Source organism: Vidua chalybeata, chromosome 12, assembly GCF_026979565.1.
Source record: "Vidua chalybeata isolate OUT-0048 chromosome 12, bVidCha1 merged haplotype, whole genome shotgun sequence".
In the NCBI taxonomy this organism is placed as follows: domain Eukaryota; kingdom Metazoa; phylum Chordata; class Aves; order Passeriformes; family Viduidae; genus Vidua; species Vidua chalybeata.
In genome coordinates, this window is record NC_071541.1 from 20,607,125 (window position 1) to 20,627,224 (window position 20,100).

Below are 20,100 nucleotides of genomic sequence, written 5' to 3' on the forward strand. Positions count from 1 at the left end.
ACCTCTGTGAGCACCTGCAGTTCTTTTTCTTTGAACAACTCCCCTGTTATTTCTGGCTTATTTGCATCTCTTCAACCATCTGACGTTTAAAGGTGACATCTAAAGGAGCTGCACACACCAGCAAAGCCAGGGCATGACTCCAACCAGGTGTGGTGTCCCCCAGAAATAAGTGAATCACAGAATCCCAGAATGATTTGGGTTGGAAGTGACCTTAAAGTCCATCCAGTGCCACCCCTGCCATGGCAGGGACACCTTCCACTAGACCAGGGTGCTCCAAGCCCTGTCCAACCTGGCCTTGGACACTGCCAGGAATAGGGCAGCCACAAACAAAGGCCATGCTTCTCTCCTTTGCCTTTTAAGAGGACACCACAGATCCTGGTAACTCAACCACTTGACTTGGGCATAGGAAAACCTTTTATTTACATATTAATTAAAAAAATACTTGACAAAAAAGGCATACAGTATTTTATACTAAAAGAATAAAGATTTTTATTAAGCACTGTAAGTTGCATTCAATAGCCTTCAAAGACACCACACCACAATCCATCTACAACCAGCCAAACCCAACAGTAGTTCATTCTTGCACAATCCATGAGTTGGGGCAGAACTCCCTTCAACTTACATTAAGATACCTACTTAGCTCTGGCGGGCAGGGAATGGGGAATTACACCTCATTTCTGATCACTAATGTGTGATGAAGAGCATCAGGAGAATTATATGAAAACGAATATAAAGAAATGATTCTGATTTTGAAGTACATTAAGTTTGGAAACACTAACAAAAACATCAAAATGATACAGGTATATTTGCTTATACTAAATTCTTGATGGGAAAGTTCTCAAGAACAAGCCATTTGTTTCCTGCTACAGAAGGGGGGTACTTTTTTTTTTGAAGATCAAAGCGTTTTTTTTTTTTTTTTTGTTTTTCACAGAATTTCATATTTGCTAATATGAAGGCATAAAACAGCAACAGAGAACAATAATGCATACAGCAATGAGTACACCAGGGTAACGTTGATATTCAAAACGGCTAGATAATTTTTTTTTTTAAGTTTTAGAATAAATGCAACAGAGGTCAATAATCACAAAATTTTAAGGTTAGAGCAAGATCAGTCAATGACTAAACATAGTTAACATCTTTTATAGGACTATTACTGATTATTAGCTTTTTTTTGTTTTGCAAATGGGCACAGTACTTGTAAGAATGGAAGAAAGAGGACAATAACATGCATAATATTAACTACACACTTTAAAAATCATGAACCATGCAGAAGTTTAGCTCAAATAGTAGTACTAATGGTCTACGTCTGATTCAAAACCACATAGTTCATTGATCACGGATGCATGGTATTAGTCACAAAAAGTTTCCTAACACATTGTGTTTGTTTTGAAAGGTCATTTGTATCTTCTATGATTTCAAGTTTATCTCCGTTTAACTCGCTCGTAACATATGTATGATGTCTATTGAACTCAGCAGAACTGCAGTGTTACTGAGAATTGGTAGTTTCGAGAGTTTGCACATTTTTAACACAAAAGAACCACGGCAACGGTGATGAGATTTCAGAAAGAAAAAACTGTGGTTGTGCCTTTTTCCCCCCATAATCATGAAATCAAAGCCTTAAAGAAAGCTTTATTGTGACACAGTAATGCAAAATCAAATATAATGGCATACATATGGTGCCAAGTACTAAAAATTATAGTTTTAAGCTATATATACTTAAAGACTGCCAAAATTTGTTTTCTTTATATTTCAAAAAACAAAACTACAAGCTTTTGTCATAACCAGTTTAAACTTTATGTATACTTCGTTTTAAGTGCGGGAGTCAAATGCTCTTCATTCTTTTTTTTTTGTTTTTTTTTTTTTTTTTTTTTTGTTTTATTGTAGCATTTTGACTACAACTGGTTAAAACTAAAAAAAGTGTTGTTTAAATCTCTGACATCAAAGAGGGATCCGAATTTCCAAAGTCCTCATTTTTCTCTTACGGAAAGGAAAAAATGTACGTAACTGTAGGCTCTCTTTCTTTCCAGATATTCCTAATCCTGACCCTTCCCAACATCCTTCACCCTCTATAAAAAATAAGTTTACTCTTCTTTTTTTAAGACAGTGGCCTCAAGAGCATCATCTTTATGGCAAACACTGTCTGCATTTAGTGCATTTAAGTGAGGATTCGTATTGCACATTTTAGAGTCATTACTCAAGGCACTTTCAGACTGATTGGAAGCCCTGATGTCTCCTGTATTCCCATTCATCTGGGAAGCTGGTTTTTCCTCAGTCACAACTCCATTTTCAGCCAGGGATCCATCTGAAGACACAAGTGAGGATTTAGATTCCTCGGATTTTGACTTAAGTTCTTTGGCTACTTCTTCTGCTGAAGCAGCGTAAGGAGGTTTGCCCTAGTTGTTAAAAAAAGAAGAGAATTACTGAAGAACCAGTGCTAAAAATGTATATAAATGTACAGTCTGATATAAGGACACTACAGTAGGCAGCATGCAGGGCACAGGGTCATGAGTGAACACCAAATATTAGGCATCGCTGGAATAAGTGGCCCACAAAATACACGGAGAGGATTTTCGGTGTTCCCCAGAGCCTTCTGATGCCCCTGGGGCAATGCTTTAGTTTTAACTTTGCTGTTGCCCTCCTTTCACAACATCAGAGCTACATAAATGTCTGAAACACCGAAACTGAGAATCAATGTGCAGCTGCACTTTGCTCCTTGGTTAATGTGTGCTGTGATTCAGTGGCAGGATTCCATGTTACTCAAATACAAACACGACTGCTTCCAACCAGCGTTTGGAGGAGTGCAGAGGCACCGCGCACTATTCCCTGCACCAAGATATATGCTTCCAAGATTAGGAAAGGCTTTCATAAAAAAGCATATAGTAAAATTGTACAAGACTGAGTATAGCCATAAAAACCAGACTGATGCAGCATACAATTAGTTTTTAAGTATTTATAATTAATCTTAGCATTCCAGAAACATAATAGGCTTTAAACAAACCCAAATAAGCAGGTTAGGCTGCTAAGAAGCAGCACACTGGTCTGTCACACTGTTCACAAAGTCAAGTGCTAAGAAATGGCTTAAGACAGGGACACCTCAAACAACAGCAAACAGCTCTGCAGTATAAAAACCTCCACTGTTACCTACTAGAACACCTGCAGTAAGCTGCTGAAGGATTTTACAGAAGGACTTTGCAGGTGAGTCAGAACTGCTGTTCTCTAGCATTCTCATTATCCAGATAATCACAATTCTCAGTCCCACTGCACAGGTATGGGACTGCACAAGGTACACTGATCACTGTCATTGTGCCTCTTTACAGACATCCTTAAGTTCAGATTTCAAGACATGCTTTAGTTTCTTTCCAGAACAAGAGTAAAAAGTCTCATCTTGGGACAAAACAGACCAGTCTGTTGTCTTGGATAAATCCAAAGAGCTCGTTTTGGTTAGATTCCCAAGCTGAGGGGAGGAAATGCCTTGGGCTGAGCCTGGCCCTGCACAGGCACTGTCTCAGTGAGGCAGAGGGGCCACTGGCACCTCCCAGCCTCATCTGGCCCTCACAGTCCACTCACTGTGTGGGAACCTTCCCAAGTTCTCCCTGCCACGCGCATTTTAAATAATCTTTTTTCTCTTCTTGTACAAGGAACATCCTATATGGCCTTGATGACCACAAAATGCAATCAGCTCAGGTCCATAGAAAATATCTTCTCCAGGCACAATTTTACACATAGGTCCTTGTGATCACAAGTATTTACCATCCAAATTACATATCATTAATAAAAATGCAAATACTCATCCTTGATGGCACTTGTCAAGACACCTGCAGCTACTACTTGAACTATACTCCCAATATGTACACCTGTAGTAAGCCTGGAGCATTTGGGAGCTCGTTTTCAGTATTTCCTTTATTTCAAAGCTTAAGGTACTCAGAAATTAAATGCCCTATTATTAACACAGTGGTTTCTTTTCTACTTAAAGATGCAAAGTTTCAGATCCACAGGTACATTTGTAGACATATAGTCTGCGTACACAGCAATTTAACAAGAAAGAAGCATTTGAATTTTTACACCTGTAAAACAATAAATTTTACTGGAAGTTAACAGTTGCTTCATTATCTACTGGAGAACATTCTTTTACTGTCTGACACCTGAAAACATCCCCCTACTCTCAGGTCTCCCTGACAAATGGCATATCCACATGACATATTTATTGTGGAAGTTTTTTCAACTATTTACTACTCATTCATCCAAACTGCATAGCTGCCAGAACCATGGAAAAGGGAGGAAAACAGAACTCTGAAAGCAACTGGCATCTCATACAGATCAGCAGTGTGCCTCAGCTATATTTGAAGGATCCATGGAACAGACAGAAGTCATGATCCATGGACGGTTTGCAGGGTGTCACCAGGAAGGAACCCGCATGCTCAGGGGGAAAGGTTGCTCTGCTATTCCCAAGAAGTTTAGAGTGATCTCTTACATCTGGAGCACGGCAGCAGCAAAGATCCTTCACTGCTACAAACTTTCCTTCATGAGGCTGGACTGTGGTCCCAGAAAAGAAACTAGGGAAGAGTGGGGCAGGAACAGAACTGCTAATTTGTTTCAGCTTTGTATTTCTCCCATTTTCTAAATTTTCTTCTACTCCCGTGGCTGGTTAGAGCTGTGTAGGCACAGGATTCATGTCAAAATACATTCTTCCACATCTGTCTTTAGAAGCAAAGTTTGCTTTAAGTGAGCTGTGACACCAGCCTGTCCTGTCACCGCTGTGCTGCTCACAGCTTCCACAGGTCGCCAGAAACACTTGTAGCTGTTAAAGTGGTGCTGGTCTGGAATCCACCCCAGCCCAGCCCGTCACAGAGAGTGCTGCAGTCAGGCACATGGCTTCATTACCTGAATTGCTCCCTGGCTTTTATAACCTCGCCCATAGTACCTTCCACCTCTTCCAAAAGTTCTTATCACCGGAGTGGAGATAACTCCTCTAGGTCGCCTGCAGGGGTGGGGCAAGAGGAGAAAATAAAACACTGATCAGTTTTGTTTACAACTGCTTTACACTTAGTTTTGCCAGACTATTATTTCCGTAGCTTTACGGTCTAGTGCCTATCATCAACACATCTTGAAAGAGGAAAGATACCTAATTCTGAATTGCAGGGTTCTGCTGTTTGCAATTGTATCAAACCCAACAAACCTTTCAGGTCCAGAGCAATAAAATGTCTCTTTCTAGATTTCCATTCAAACGAAACAATAAATTATATTTTCAAGCTTTGCAGAAACATTTTCCAAGTGCCAAATTATCTTCATGGCACTTTAAAACCAGAGCTCAAAATAGTTTCACCTTACAAAAATAGCAATTTGAACCACATAGAAAGCCATTTCCCCCATTAAGTAACAGTTCCCAATGTAAACACAAGAGACAGGCTCTGATAAAAAAAAGTGAGGCAGAATTAAAAAGTTGTGTAGGCACAAAATTATCTAAGAAACTGAGGGAATAAAGGAGTTTCACCTTTATCTGGCATGTGGCAGTTGGTAAGTTGGGATGTTTTCCAATGGAGACTCCCAACTTAGACACATTACGTGGTAGTTTTTGTTGTGATTCAGTACAGATTACATTAGATGAAACCAAACAGTCTCACCTTGGTCTCAAGTTGTGCCAGGGGAGGTGGCTTAGATTAGATATATTTCGAAAAATTTGTTCACAGAAAGGGTCAAGCCCTGGTACAGGCTGCCCAGGGCAGTGCTGGGGTTTAGAAGCAACAGCAGAGAATGAAAAGAGAGGAGCTGTGATTTGCATGTGAGTCCCTCTCACTGTGTTCCCTCCTTGCCAATCTCACTGGCTCTCTTTAGGTCAAAGTTCAAAGCGTGCCCTTCAAGTAGCTGAGAAAAACTTTTCCCCCTCAGAAAATCAAACTAAATACACTGATGGATTGACGCTAATACAAAGCAGCTGGTATAATTTTACACAGTAAGAACAAAATCTGAGCTCAGCATTGCAGAGACATGAAGCAATGGGGTGAACAAGCCTGACCCAGTCCCCTCTGCTGAAAGAGATAAAAATGGAATACAAGTGTGCAAAACTGGGCCATGAACTAAGACAATCTGCTGTGCTGTTTCCTAGTTGTGACCTTTGGTAGGAAATAACCTCTACTAACATGAACCTGTTGTTAAAGCATTGGAGATCAGGAAAGGTTCTTCCCCCAGAGGGTGCTGGGCACTGCCCAGGCTCCCCAGGGAATGGCCATGGCCCCGAGGCTGCCAGAGCTCCAGGAGCTTTTGGACAGCGCTGCCAGGGATGCCCAGGGTGGGATTGTTGGGGTGTCTGTGCAGGACCAAGGGTGGGACTCCGTGATCCTTTTGGCTCCTTTCTAACTCAAAATATTCTATGGTTCTGTGATTCTGTCTTTAGGCAGAACCCTTGACATAAGTTTTCCCTTAACTCATGTTTTCCTATTGGTTCTACTTTAGTATCAACTGACCCAACAAACAGGTAAGCTGCCTGCAGTCATTTTCCCTCTAGCCTATTCCAGTAACTCTACATGTGACCAATGTCCTATCAGTGCTGATCTGATGGAAACAGGAAGATCTGACATTGATAGTTTTCCTGCCTCTTTGGAGCGACAATCTGCACCAAACATTACTGCCTTAAGACAGTACCTCCAACAAAAAGAAACTTCAGGCATTTTATCTCAAATTGAAATCTACTACTGAAAAATCATATTTCTCTGTCATAAAGCTACAGGCAGGAGCAGCAACACCCTTTCAGTGATCTGTTCACTTCCCAGATAAGGAGAGTTCTCAGTTCCCGGCTACCGATGTTCTGCATGAATTCAGGTATTTCCCTCTTCAGGAGATGGATGAACTGCTGTCTTGTGTGGATGTAAGCGAGCTCTGAGCCCTAGGCTGCCCACAGACCTTGCTCAGAGTGCTTTGGCAGACACTGGCTTTGGCAGGACACCAGCCATCATCAGCAGCACCTCCCCACACAGAGTGCAGATCACTGGGAGAAGCAACCAGCTCTGCTCATGTATCCTCATGAAAAACAGAACTGATGATCATCCAAGAACCTCATTTCAATGAGGTTCAGTGAGGCATCTTTGCTCACTCCCACTCTCTCCAGATGCTGCTCTGGATCAGCGCAGGGCTCCCAAAACCCCCCCACACCCACACAGGTGCCTGACAGGTGCCACAGGTGCCTAAAACAACACTCAATGCTTCTCTTTTGGCAGCTGGATCTCATTCTTGAGAACTGGGCAGTCCTAGCTAAATGGGGTCCCCTCAAAGGGTCAGCTCTGCAGCCACTGAACTGGTTGACATTTGTTTCCCATTGCTCCTGCCTCTCCCTGGCTCTACAGCAGCTCCTATTCTCCCAGTGCTTCAGATTAACCCAGCTCTTCACTCAGCCCAATATGACAGGCATTCCAACAGCTCTGGCTGACTCCAGCATGAAGCTTCATAGTGCACATTGGAGTAAATTAACAGATAGATGAAATTCATGCAGTGCAGTCTTTCACACTGCTGCTCCCTAGCTCAAGGTGGCAATAAATCCATCAGCTTTACACCACTCCTAATACAGACAGACACCATACATAAATCATAGTACTTTAGGATTGTCTCCTGTAATAGACACAACCTTAATGAAAGATAAAGAGAGTTCTTTAAGGCACAGAACCAGCAAGCCTATGGAAAAAATACCATCTTAAAAGTAACAAACTAGATATTTTTGCAATAAAGTACTTGGTTTTCAGACATGCTGAGCACCTATAACTTCAGTGTAGTGAAATGAAGTGGAAGAGCTGAAGAAATTAATATTCTTTTAAGCACACTTCCATCATGACTGTAACAGAGAACTATTAAACTCAGAAAACTATTAAACTCAGCCCTTCAGGTGTTTTCTGCTTCACACGCTTACATAATGTAGTTATTAAAACTGTTATCATGCTTCTTAATAAATGTCCTTCCATAAAAAAGAAAGGATTTTAATGTAATGTATCTACTGGTTTAATGGAAAAGTCCCAAAGTCATCTCCTCATGCAAAAGCAACCTCTCTGTGTGTATATATATATATATATATATATATATATATATTTCAGATTGAGTATGAATTTTATTTGCACATAAAAATGCTTATACCTATACAAATAACTGGTGAAAAGCATCTTAAAAGGAAGGCCAATGTTTTTCTTGAATATTCAGTGGGTATAATCGACCCTATGCGTCCTAAAGTGTGTCATATGCTATCTCTACTGCTTCCAGCTTCTCCCTGTTTTCCTTGCTTCCCCAGTCATTAAATCCCACGTGAGAAACACATTCCCATGCTGGCACTTACCCTCTGGCTGGTCCTCCCACGGACACCACCTGCAGAGGAAATGGCCCTCTCCCCCCTCGTCCACGTCTGCTTCCAGCCCAATGGCCGACTACAGTGCCGGCAATTTCAAGTTTCCCTCCCTGAGAAGGAATAGGTTGGACTCCTGCACATAAAAGCAAAACCAAACTTTGACCTTCACAATAATCACAGTAAAGTTCCAAGTGAGTGGAAAGCTGTTTGCCCAGATTTCACCACATAACCCATTTCCTCTAGGGATACTGTGAGATTATTGCTAATTTTGCAGTATTCCAGAAGTGTTAGAATTCCAAGAGCCTGTTTCTCCCCACCCCTTTTTAAACATACATATGAATTCTGAAAAGAAAAATTATCTGACATGAATGCTTCGGTTTCAGTAATTAAAAATATACTTGAGATAGGCTTCAAGAAACCAGGGGAATTTTACAAGCTGGCTGAAGATTGTTTTTTTCCTGCATTCTTGAAGAAGGAATTCTTGCAGGTTCAAGGCACTTTTTAGCCAACAGCAAGTATAAGCACAGATCTCACAGATTATATTGGCAATAAAGAACTTACTAGGCTGGATAAGCTCTACTAACACTAAGTTGCTATAAAAATGTAGCATTCAAACAGATCTAGTTTAAAAGGTGTATTCATCATTCCCCCTCAAAGAAGGCAGCTAAAGTTACAGTTGTCTAAGATGCAACTACAACTTTTGTTCAAGTTGCTCATGTCTTTATACTAAATCAGCTCTGGGGCATAACATATATTTCAAGAAATCCAGGTATGTGAACTGAGCAAGATGTTACTGGTAAGATCATCAGCACAAAAAGGGTTACAAACCACAGCATTTACACAGGCATAATTAGTCTCCAAATGTTATAGGCTGGGAACTACACTACTGATTACATCCAGAAGACTTCTACTTCCCTGTGCAAGTCCTTCAGCTCCAAATGCAGATGGTTTGCTCGGCCAAAGTTATCCACACTAGTATGAAGCACTAGAGGTGTGTTTGCTCTTAGGATAAAAGCTCAGAGGCCAGAAAGAACAGCTAAATATGTGGGAAAAATTTACCCTCAACAGGTTTCCATCATCTCACATCATACAGGAAGTGAGCAATGGGTACACAGGTAGGGAAGTAAATCCCACTCCTGTGTCCACACCAGCACTGATGCCAGCAAACTAGGGCTCAGAAGTAATACCAAAGTCAGTCATTTCTATGCTGGTCTTTGAAAAAGCTCAACTGTCCCCAGATTTTGGAAATTCCCTGTTAATACAGAGGCCAGTGGGTTACAGATGCCCTCTTCACCAGTGGGAGCACAGGAGACAGGCTGCCCACTGGGTTTTGGGCTCTCCTGTGTTTGGAGGAGGTTTCTGGCACAAGGAGGGCTGGCGCTGGGGGCTTGCGGCAGGGACGGGAGCAGAGCGGACAGCAGCCGGGCAGGCTCTAGAGAGGGAAGCTGAGACAGTTAAGACGACAGGGAGTCAGTAGGAAAGCCTCAGACCAACCCGTACAGTGGAGGAAGCCGTTGCCAGAAGCTCTAAGAAAAGGGGTTTGGGTATAATTACCGCCCTGAAACTTGCTAGTCCTGTTGCTGTCATTGCCAGAGAAGGCTCCGGAGTGTCCTGCCGCTGCCGCCACCCGGAAGGCCCGGTAAGTGCCTGTGGCTACTGTTTCCCCATAAGGGCCTCCGAAGCCATAGACTCCTGTTAGACCCAGGGTAAAGAAAGACAGGGGAAAAGCTGTGAGGGGGCCAAGCAACCGGGAAGGCCCCAGCAGAGAGGTTGCTGCCTCCTTCCACCCTTCCAGGGCCAGGCGGGAGGGCCACGCTCCCACGGGCCAGGCTCCTGTAGGCAATGCTGCAGGGAGCCCTGGCCAAAGGTGTGCTGCTGTCTCAGCCAGCAGGGAGCCTCTGATCCGAAGGGCAGGCCTTGGGGCTTGGAATGGGATCCCAACTTCTATGGCATTGTAAAGGCTTGTGACAGTTTTTCTGGCAGTGAGCACTGGTAGCTACAGTCATGGCACCCCTGAAATGCCTGTGGCCAGTATCTATACACCTCTGGGCCTTGGTATGGAGAGATTTTGAGGAAGGGAGCAATTCTAGGAACAGCCTGGAATGGTTATGTCAGTATTTACACTTGAGGGTGCCAATGGTTATATGACTGCAGCAAAACACAGAGGAGTGGGGAGGGGGAAAGGTTGTCTTCAGCCCTGACAGTTGAACTGTGTCTGGTAATTTATAAATGTTTTGAACCAATTTACTGTGCAAATCAAAGCTTTTTCATACTGCCCAGTGTCAATCCATTCCTCTTTTTTCTAGTTCAACAACAACAGTAAAAACATTTTGATCTGGCATAGTTACTAAAATCCTGATGAAAGTACACAGCAATACAGCACATTCCATACCACTGGGCTAATAAAAGCAACCCCAAAATACAGTGATTGGCACATGCCAACACAAGCTGACCACTTGCTTTTCTGTATTTTCCCTATGAAATTGACGAGAGTTGGTAGTTTTGGGAATGTGCGAGGTAAGGTAATGTGTGGCACCGCTGTCCCATCACTTACCAGCAAAGCCTCTCCCCCTGCCCTGAGGTGGTGGGACTGGCCCAAAGTGTCGAGGATACATAGAAGCTGGATAGAAAGGCATGGCAGGTGGAGGTGGGAAAGGGAGAGGATGGTTCTGCCTGGAGAAATTTAATCCTTCTAGGATGCTCTGACGCATCTTTTCAACCTTGGCTGCCTGCTCAGCCTAGGAATAAAGAGAAGGTCACAGAGGGACATTAAAATTCTCATTTCATTTGTATAAAGCTACATTTACACAACAAATTCAAAGGAAAACCCAATATAATAGAGAAGTAGAGACAGAATCATCATCCTAAACCTGGACTGCAAACCAAAGTCTGTGCATACAGGCTGAAACATGCCTGGAGGGTTATAACCCTGAGAAGGCACCACAGCCACCATCAGTAGCGAAGTTAGGCTCAGGTTCCCTCAAGTCACGAAAAAAGGGACACTATTTCATATCTTTCAAAAAGTTAAAAACAAAAAATTTGGGTTATTCAGTAAAGTCTTTTATCAGTTTCCTGGTTTTACAGGTGGATAGTAACTTTGCATGATTTTGAGCTGAGAACCCCAAGAATGACTACACAGTCTGTCAAATCAGTTAAAAAACACCCATTTTCTTTCACTACACACCCAGTGCAGCTTAGTCCTTTGGAAAGTCTGACCCAAAAAGGTGGGACTTGAACAAATGAGCAGAGTTTCCAACTTGGCCATTAATCATATCAGTGTTTCCATTTCCAGAGAGAAAAAAAAAAATCAAATTCAACTTGATGCCTCTTCTTCCAAATGTATTCAAATGCCATCCTACTCCTCAAGAAATAAGGAACTAAACAGCAAAACCCACCCATTAGCCATTCCCCTCATATCTGCCTTTAAAAGCAGACGTGACACATGTGGTGAATGACAACCCACGCCATGGAACCCTTGTGGACACATGGACACTCCATTACCCCGCACAACTACACACCTGACCATCACAGAGGTCGATGAGCGGAACTTTCTCCCGGCTTGCTTTGATGAGCTTGGTCTGGAATAATTTCCCATCAAAATACATCCAGGGACAGCAGTGCTCCCATGGAATCGGCTGTCCGCAGGCATCGTTGGCAAAAAGAGCCATGTCCACACCACTCATAAAGAGAGCAGACAGCTGGATTCCGCGGGGATCCAGATTCTCAATCTGTTCAAAACCAGAGTGAATACATAAGATCGCAATGAGATATAATTCAAACTTATTCCAATAGTTACATTATTTTTAAAACCCTTGCGAACAGAGGGATTTTAAAAGCTTATCCAGACTTTCAGAGGTTTGAGCAGAAGAATGCCCCAGAACCTCATAATTGTGCATCTTCAGAAAAGCTGTTGTCCCATACACCTGGCTCTGGAGACCAGAGATAAACAGAAACCCCTATTTTCTCAACACGAAGTGCAGGAAACTATTTCTAAAGACACTTACAGGAAATTAGCACTAGAAAACTTCATTCAAAATTTTATTCCAAAGAATTAAATGCTTCTGAGATGTGTAGCCGAACATCTCAGGAATGAGCTCAACTTTCCAATTCCATTTTTGTTCCCATGAAACACATTTCTTTCTTAACTCCTTTATAATGGATTTTCTATTAATTTGATTCAAGATTTTGCTTTAAGAACACATCTCTTAATAACAAAGTATTGTGAATGCATATAACAGCTTTATTTAGGAGGTAGGATAGGGACACTAAGGTAGAATTAAACAGTGAATAATAGGTAGTAGTGAAAGCAAAAAGGATTTGCTTGCAGCAAGTGTATTTTTAGTTCTGGCATAAGAAAATATTACTACTAGTGTTCTCTGAAATACTTCTCAAAATATCAGCCCTTGCTTGGGAACATTTTCAAGACCTTGGTATTAAATTTTAAAATTAAACTCCATTACCACCTTCCTTATGCATAAGCAACCTTTAAGAGCCCAAAGAATCTCCCGCTCATTTTGCAGACACATGGCTGGGTTCAATCAAATTCAGCTGCTCTTTATGTCTGACTTCACAAGCTGCTTCCTGTGAAGACAGTAACAACTCTGAGGGAATTACTGCATCTTCCAGCTAACCAACATATCTTATGGAAGTAATCCACATTACTTTATGTATGATTGAAAACCAAAAAAAATTACTATTAAAACAAAATATTATCTGCTATCACTGGCCATTTGTTCTGTGCTGGAATGGAAAGAATATTTTCTCTGGGAATTCCTTTCTTAGGTCTCTAAGAACAGTGATTTTTACAGTGGAGTTTCTTCCTCTTTGCATCAGATCTTAAGAAAGAAGTGAGACTTTGATAACTCTGTAATAGATACCTTTGCCAAAATCTCTACCCCTAGATGTCATTTAGGCTGTGGGCTCAACATCCCTGGAAGTGTTCCAGGCCAGGTTGGCTGGGGCTTGGAGAAACTTGGGATAGTGGAAGGTGTCCCTGCCCATGTCAGGGAGTGGAATGAGATGGGCTTTAAGGTCCCTCCCAACCCAACCCAACCCAGCCTGTGATTTTGATTTATTGTGTTGTGTTTGGAAAATGGACATTGCAGACCATTGCAGCCATCTCTGCAATACTTTAAGCCACTATTACTAACATTTTGGAACGTATAGGCTTTTAGTGAGGCACATATAGATCAGTCACTATAGTTAATTGCTGGATCAGCTGGAAACAAATCTCTTAAATTATCTAAGTCCTAGTTAAGAATTACCTTGAGTTCCTGAAGCTGGTCAGGTTCATAGAGCTTTGGAGACAATGCCTGGGCAAGGAAAGCATCAAGTTCTTGGCGACGCAGAATGCGCACCCCCGGCCACTGTACCATATACCTGCAAGGGAAGCACAGCCTCAGTCAGTGGCTTCTTAATGGCTAAGTCAGAAATCAGCACGGCAGATACGGGACATGTGATAGGAGAGAAACATGCTGTGCCAGTGAAAAGAGGAGCTTTAAGATACCACTTTTTTTTGCATACCAAGTAGCCTATAAGGAGAAACAGTGTTTTAGTGCTCAAAAGGCAAGATGAACTTCAACAGACAAATCTACATTTATCATTCTCAAAAATGATATTAAATTAGATTTTATTTCAATTAGATTTTACCATATTTAAGATGCTAACCTTGGATTCTGAAAGAATTATAAGCTAGTTGTCTTAAATAATTACCCCAAATGTAAGCATCTCCCAGTTCCTCTGTCAATTTTCAATATGAAAATTAAACAGTTCAGGATTTTGGAACTCGTGACTTTTTCTTTGGAAATCTGGAAACCTTTGTGTACAACTTCACCCACAGAACGCTCTGAGGCCCCAAAAGTTGTTTTTTTTTACCGAGGTGAAGTCTTGAGTACACTAAGGTAAAACTAATTCAAATGATACAACCTCTTTGCAACGCAAGATCTTTTCTGTCTTCCGTTTAGAGACTGAAAAAGAACTACACACATGCTTTTCTACAACCAAACCCCCTCTCCCAGTGAGGCTGCAAATATGAATTTCTAGAGATCCCAGAGTAAAACCTTTCCTCGGTTCTGATGCCCCTGGAGGTGACACTAACCTCAGCACACAGCAGAGCACCATAAGATGAGTGGGCACATTAGTTGGGTTGAGCATTGCTGGTGTGTCTGATCGCATACAGGCCAGGAATGCCCTCATCCGTCGGTTCTTGTCTTCCACGGCTTTGCCCAGCCACAGCTTCTTCAGGTTTGGGCAGGTCCACTCCCTGAAGGCGAGGGCTTCCACCAACTCAGGGGTCTGAGGAGATTTGCCTTTGTAAGCAGCCCATTCCTTAATTATCACCGGTGAAACTGCAGAATGGCAACAGCAGAAAGAAATCAGCCTGACTTAGTATTTCATATTCCAGCACTTATTTCAAACTTCACATGCAAGAGATTTTGATTCAAAAAGCATCACTTTGAGACTGCAATAATGTGTTGGATTATACTGCCCAGGTAATTCAAACCCTGCATGAAATATCTTTTAATTATGATCACTTACAAATTAGGTGTATACAGACATGCGTACACTAGGAACATCATGCTAATATTTTCAAATGAATATACAACATAGAGGAAATACACATATTTTTCTAAAACAAACAGCACAATTTTCCCTGGAAGTGTTCAATGCCAGGGTGGACAGGCCTTGAAGAAACCTGGTCTACTGGAATGTGTTCCTGCCCACGGCAGAGGATTGGAAATGGACGGTGTTTAAGGTCCCTTCCAATGTAAATCACTTTGTGATTTTAACTTAAAAGTGCAATTTTCCCCTCTAATATCTTTGTCATATCTGTGTGTGATCATACTGTCATATTTGACAATACTTGTGTATGATCAGAAACCTACAGCAATAAATAAAAATAGTACATAAACACAAACATATTCCATAGGTGGTCTTTTAAGAACAATATGATCCTAGTGATTTGAATCATATTTAAACCTGGTATTACTATACTTGTTTGTAGCTGTTCAGCTACTGCAATGGAATGAGATCTCAAATATAGGCAAGTGTGGAGTTCTCCCTAAAAATTTTACAAAACATTACTTTATATTAAGCCTTCCCATTTATTGCACTGATTTCTATGAAAAGGTTAGTGATTTTGTGCCTAATCTCCCTTTCATCTGCATCAGCACGAAGACAGTTCACTCTACATTGCTGCTAAATCATCTCTATTCTTCTGATTGAAGACAACCAAAACAGAACACAAGTTCAAGTCAAGGCTGAGACACGATACCTTTGGCCTTGGAGCAACCCTGAGCCTGAGAGTTCACAGTGTGCCTGCACCCTTCTAACTCTGAGCCAGTTATGCAGTGTGGAAAGGTTCAAGGAACTTGTTAGTGCAGGTTCAGGTTACAGCCTGGGGAGATTCCCTGAAGGAGCCCAGACCTGCTCTTTCTGCTAGAAATCCACTGGATAAAGCCTGGGGAATACATCCCACTGGTGCCAGCACAGGCCTGATGGCTACAAAGCAATGGGGCAAAACCTAATGTGTGATTCTATAGCCAGGGGCAGGCAAACCACAGCAGAGGTGATGGTCAGGATTACAGAGAAAAGCTCCAGAACATCCCAAAGAGCTCTCCTGCTTTTCGGGAATAAACCCAGCCTAGCATTACAGTTATTCTTCACAGAGCTCAGGGCAGTTTTACAAAGATCAGATGCAGCAATGCAAATAAACACTCTGATATATTTAGTTGGTCACCTCACTATAAAATCATGTTCTATTTTGGTTGCTCCCAGGTTTTACACACCACTACACTCTAAAGATGGGCTCTAACAGTCAGCAGAGCTACTCTGCCCTACTGCACAGCTCATCTGTCTGGGTTTCTCTGCTTGCTTAGGCCCGCAACAGCAAACACAAACAGAAGTATGTCTTTTATGTCTGCTTTCAAATTGTTCTGTAATTGCTTTAGATATCAGAAGCAAAGCTGTACACACCACCAGTGTATCTCAATGTTTCTTTCACTTATACTGAATACACTTCTTAAGCTTAGAAGAAGGAAACATCTATGCTTTACGTCTACGTGTTCTACCTTATGTTTCAACATTCAAATATGGTTCAAAGCTTTTAATCTGTGGATGAGAACTTCTATGGCCCTGTGACATGAAGGCCACAGGAAGAATATCTCAGTCTGTTCTTCAGCCATGTGCTACACGGGTCATGCTAGAGATGCACACTGCCTTCTATGCTGTGCTAAATAATAATAATATACAAGACCCATAGAATGGCTGGAGTGGGAACAGACCTTAAAGCCCACCTTGTTCCATCCCCCACTGTGGCAGGACGACCTGTGCCGGGGCCTCACCACTTTCACAAGGAAGAATTTCTTCCCAATATTCCACAATTGCCCTCAGGAAGCAATTGCCCTTGTCCTGTCACTCCAGGCCCTTGTCCAAAGTTCATCTGCAGCTCTCTTGGAGTCCCTTTAGGTACTGGAAAGGGATCTAATTCTCCTTGGAGCCTTGTCTTCTCCAGGCTAAAGAGTCCTTCCAGAGTGCCTCCACAGCAGAAGAGTTCCAGCCCTCAGAACATCTTCATTGCCTTCTCTGGACTTACTCCTGCAGATCCATGCCCTGTGCTGAGGACCCACAGCTGGGTGCAAGTAACCATGCTTCTTGTGAGAAGGTTTAACACAAAGGTCAATCTAGTGTGCTGGAACAGAGTTTCCTCTCTGAGTGATGGGGATGAGGAATTGCAGCTGAATCCATTAACAAGCAACTCTAGCACTGTCCACCCAAAATTAGCATTTAACCTAACAGATGAATCCAGGACTTGTCCATACCCACTAATTTTTCCAGGGCATTTCTTAAACCTTTGAACAACCTCCACTGAGACTGCTGCCAAACTCACTGCATTCTCAGCTGACAGAATCATATATGGCAGAGGATGTATGGCATTTCCTCCCATGACTTCCACTGAGAAATAAGCAGTGCCTGAGAACTACATAGACTACAACTAAAATCAGCACGTTCAGCCCCATTACCATGGTGTGTATTATAGTGTTTTCATACCAAACCTCATCCTACTGCTCATCAGCATGTATGAATACTCACTGAGGCCTGAGGCACCCCACAATACATGGACCTCTGCTTTCAACAGTGCCCTCACAACATGCTACGGTTAGCAAAGAGGGTCCACATCAACCTGCACAACAGTAACCCGTTTAATGAACACCTGACTGCCATTACAGACTCTGAAGGCATCAGCCACAGCAGCCCAGCAGAGCTCTGGTTGCCAAGCACAGCACCAGTGGTTCTGGTCTTATTCATTAACTATGATTTTTAACCTTACAATCCTTCCTGCCAGCACAGCTTGAGCTCAGGACATTTGATTTTGCACAAGGGCTACTGCCCAAGAGACACGGCTTTCCTCTTTGCAGGGCCAGCGCCGCTGAGTACATCTGCGATGGGAACAGCATGTCGCAAGGCTGCTGGGCTTAAAGTAACAAACCTTGGGATCCAACCAGGAGCTCTGACAGCTTGTGCAAGTGTGCCTTTTGCCACCGAGCAGAAAGAGCAGATGGTTTCACTACACACATGCATTTATCAGGACACAGAAATAACCTGGTTCAGGGCTTGACAAGCAGAGCAAGGGAGACCCTTGGTTTCCACCCCCTGTGAGGGAAGGGCAGCACAGCAAGCACCGTGCCCTTGGCAGCCAAACACAATTAGGCACTCTGTGACCCAACATCTCCTGTCCCCTGGGAGCAGAGAGGAGACCATGTACAGCAAAGGCATCACTTAGTAGACACTGATGACTGAAGAACCCCACTGATTGCTACTTCTGCTGTTTCTTACTGCCTTTTAAATTTCATACAAAAACTAATGATAAGACAAGAAGCCATCCATTTCATGAAAGATCCATTATCTTGCCATCTATATATTCAGTAATAATCCTGATGTGTCAGTTTATTATGCATTTTCCCCAGCCTCCCATAACCTTCATGTACTATAGCCTTGCCAATTATTCAGGCACTATTTTTAAGTTGCCCGTGTTTGGTTTGTACAAAAAAGATGACACAATTTTAGATATTAATATTCATTACCTCTCTACATAAATCTTAAGGATCATTTACATTTCCTCAGAAACTAATTTCTTGATTCTCTTAACATATCTTAATTCCTAGATTTTCTCTTAATTGTCTTCATTACTGCATTTCATAATGTACTCATTTTTGAGAGCAGCAAAATAATTTACACACTGGAGGAGAATGAGCATCACCAGTTCATGATAGCCTGGGTGCTCAGATAAGTTAGAGAAGGCTAATCAGTGCTTCAGACACTGTTCTCTCCTTATGTCTTGCACAGACTGCCCAAGCCTTGGAAGAGAGCCAACCAAAATAAAGGTGCTCCTGCACCAGAGCCCTTTCACACCCCATACCTGCACAGCAGCCCAAATCTATCGTTACCGGCATGGCCAGCTTTGCAGCGAAGCAGGGAACTTTTGGGCAAATGTTCAAATTGGCTTCTGCTTTTTTAAGAGCTTGGTCAGTCCTAAGCTAGAAGCAGGTCAATAGCTGAATGCGTCCTGCAGCAAGATTTGCCAGAGCCCCTGTAACTAAACCAAGTCAGCAGCAGTGTGCTTACCCTCCAGAGATAAACTCTGTAAAGCAGGATAAATGAATAGAAAATAAGAGATTATATAGGCTTCCCCAGTAGCCTACAGAGAACATTCTAGGTTTACGAGATTAAGCTGAAGCAGACCTCCAGCACTCAGCCACTTCACCAAAAAAAAGCTGTAGTATGCTTTTCAGGACAGAATTCTCATGAGGATAAATGACGATTGCAAATAAAATCACTGTTTTAATCCTGAAATGACCTTGTAACCCAAAATATCACTATATTGTGTGAGTTTTAAGAAGTAAGAAGTTTGTGAGTAGGTGTGCTGAGGTATCTTGAACAGGGTATAAATATTGATTCCCACAAAGTAACTGGCAAAGATAAATAGCTTTTCAAACATCATTGGGAGATTATCATCTTGACTACAAACATACAAAAACATTCACAATCATAAATAGAAAGAGCAGAGGGAATGAATATAAAGTTTACAATTGATACTTATTTTTATCCTTTTACACATTAAGCCTATGAATGATGATTTCATACATTTTGAATATCTGATTCTTAAATCTACCATAGTGACAGCAGACTCCTACATTTAAATACTTGTGCTGCTGCTGCCGTACACTGAATGCTTCAGCATTCCTGTAACCTTTATAAGCTGCTACTGAAAAGTTCAGTCATTTCTTTGTATGCATTCATTATAACAAAAGCACTCTAGAATGAGGACTGAAATGACAGTAATTCCTGGAAACTGAAGGAACAACTTTCAGATTAATGAGAAGATTAACATCCATATCTCTGAACAAGTCAAAGGATCTTTCGACAAGGTTGTTTGCAAAAGTTTAGTCTGTTCTCACCCAGGTCTACCTTTGGTTACATTACACCCTGATTTCTGTGGGGTTTGAACTAAGTTTTTATATGCCAATACCTGAAGGACACATGATACCTGCAAATTTCCCTGAGGTACCTTCAGGGACACATTCGGGAAGCCAGAGCAAGTCAACCTGTGCACCTCTCATATTTGAAAAAAGCAGGCAGATTTGTATGTGTGTGCAGAGAACAGAAGTTTCCTAAAATCCAGTTCTGCCATACACAGAAATGACATCACAAACTGACATCACTCACTGCAGGTCTGGCAGCAGCTTAAGCAGACGTTCAGAACCAAGCCTAAGCAAGCAGAG

The 20,100-nt window shown here is 42.1% G+C and overlaps 1 protein-coding gene across 3 annotated transcripts in view; it reads right to left on the bottom strand.

The window, feature by feature from the left end:
• Positions 1-461: 461 nt before the first annotated feature.
• Positions 462-20,100, bottom strand: part of FAM120A (family with sequence similarity 120A) — a 48,022-nt gene continuing 28,383 nt past the window's right edge. For 2 of the 3 annotated variants that reach the window (XM_053954178.1, XM_053954177.1), the window contains exons 11-18: positions 14,418-14,667; positions 13,585-13,699; positions 11,839-12,048; positions 10,875-11,058; positions 9,875-10,012; positions 8,312-8,453; positions 4,882-4,978; positions 462-2,393 (exon numbers count right to left, since the gene is read on the bottom strand). In XM_053954178.1, the coding sequence (XP_053810153.1) occupies positions 2,082-2,393; positions 4,882-4,978; positions 8,312-8,453; positions 9,875-10,012; positions 10,875-11,058; positions 11,839-12,048; positions 13,585-13,699; positions 14,418-14,667 (1,448 nt within the window). In that variant the 3' untranslated portion in view covers positions 462-2,081. The remainder of the gene's footprint in view (positions 2,394-4,881; positions 4,979-8,311; positions 8,454-9,874; positions 10,013-10,874; positions 11,059-11,838; positions 12,049-13,584; positions 13,700-14,417; positions 14,668-20,100) is intronic. The other variant, XM_053954180.1, reaches the window with a different exon arrangement.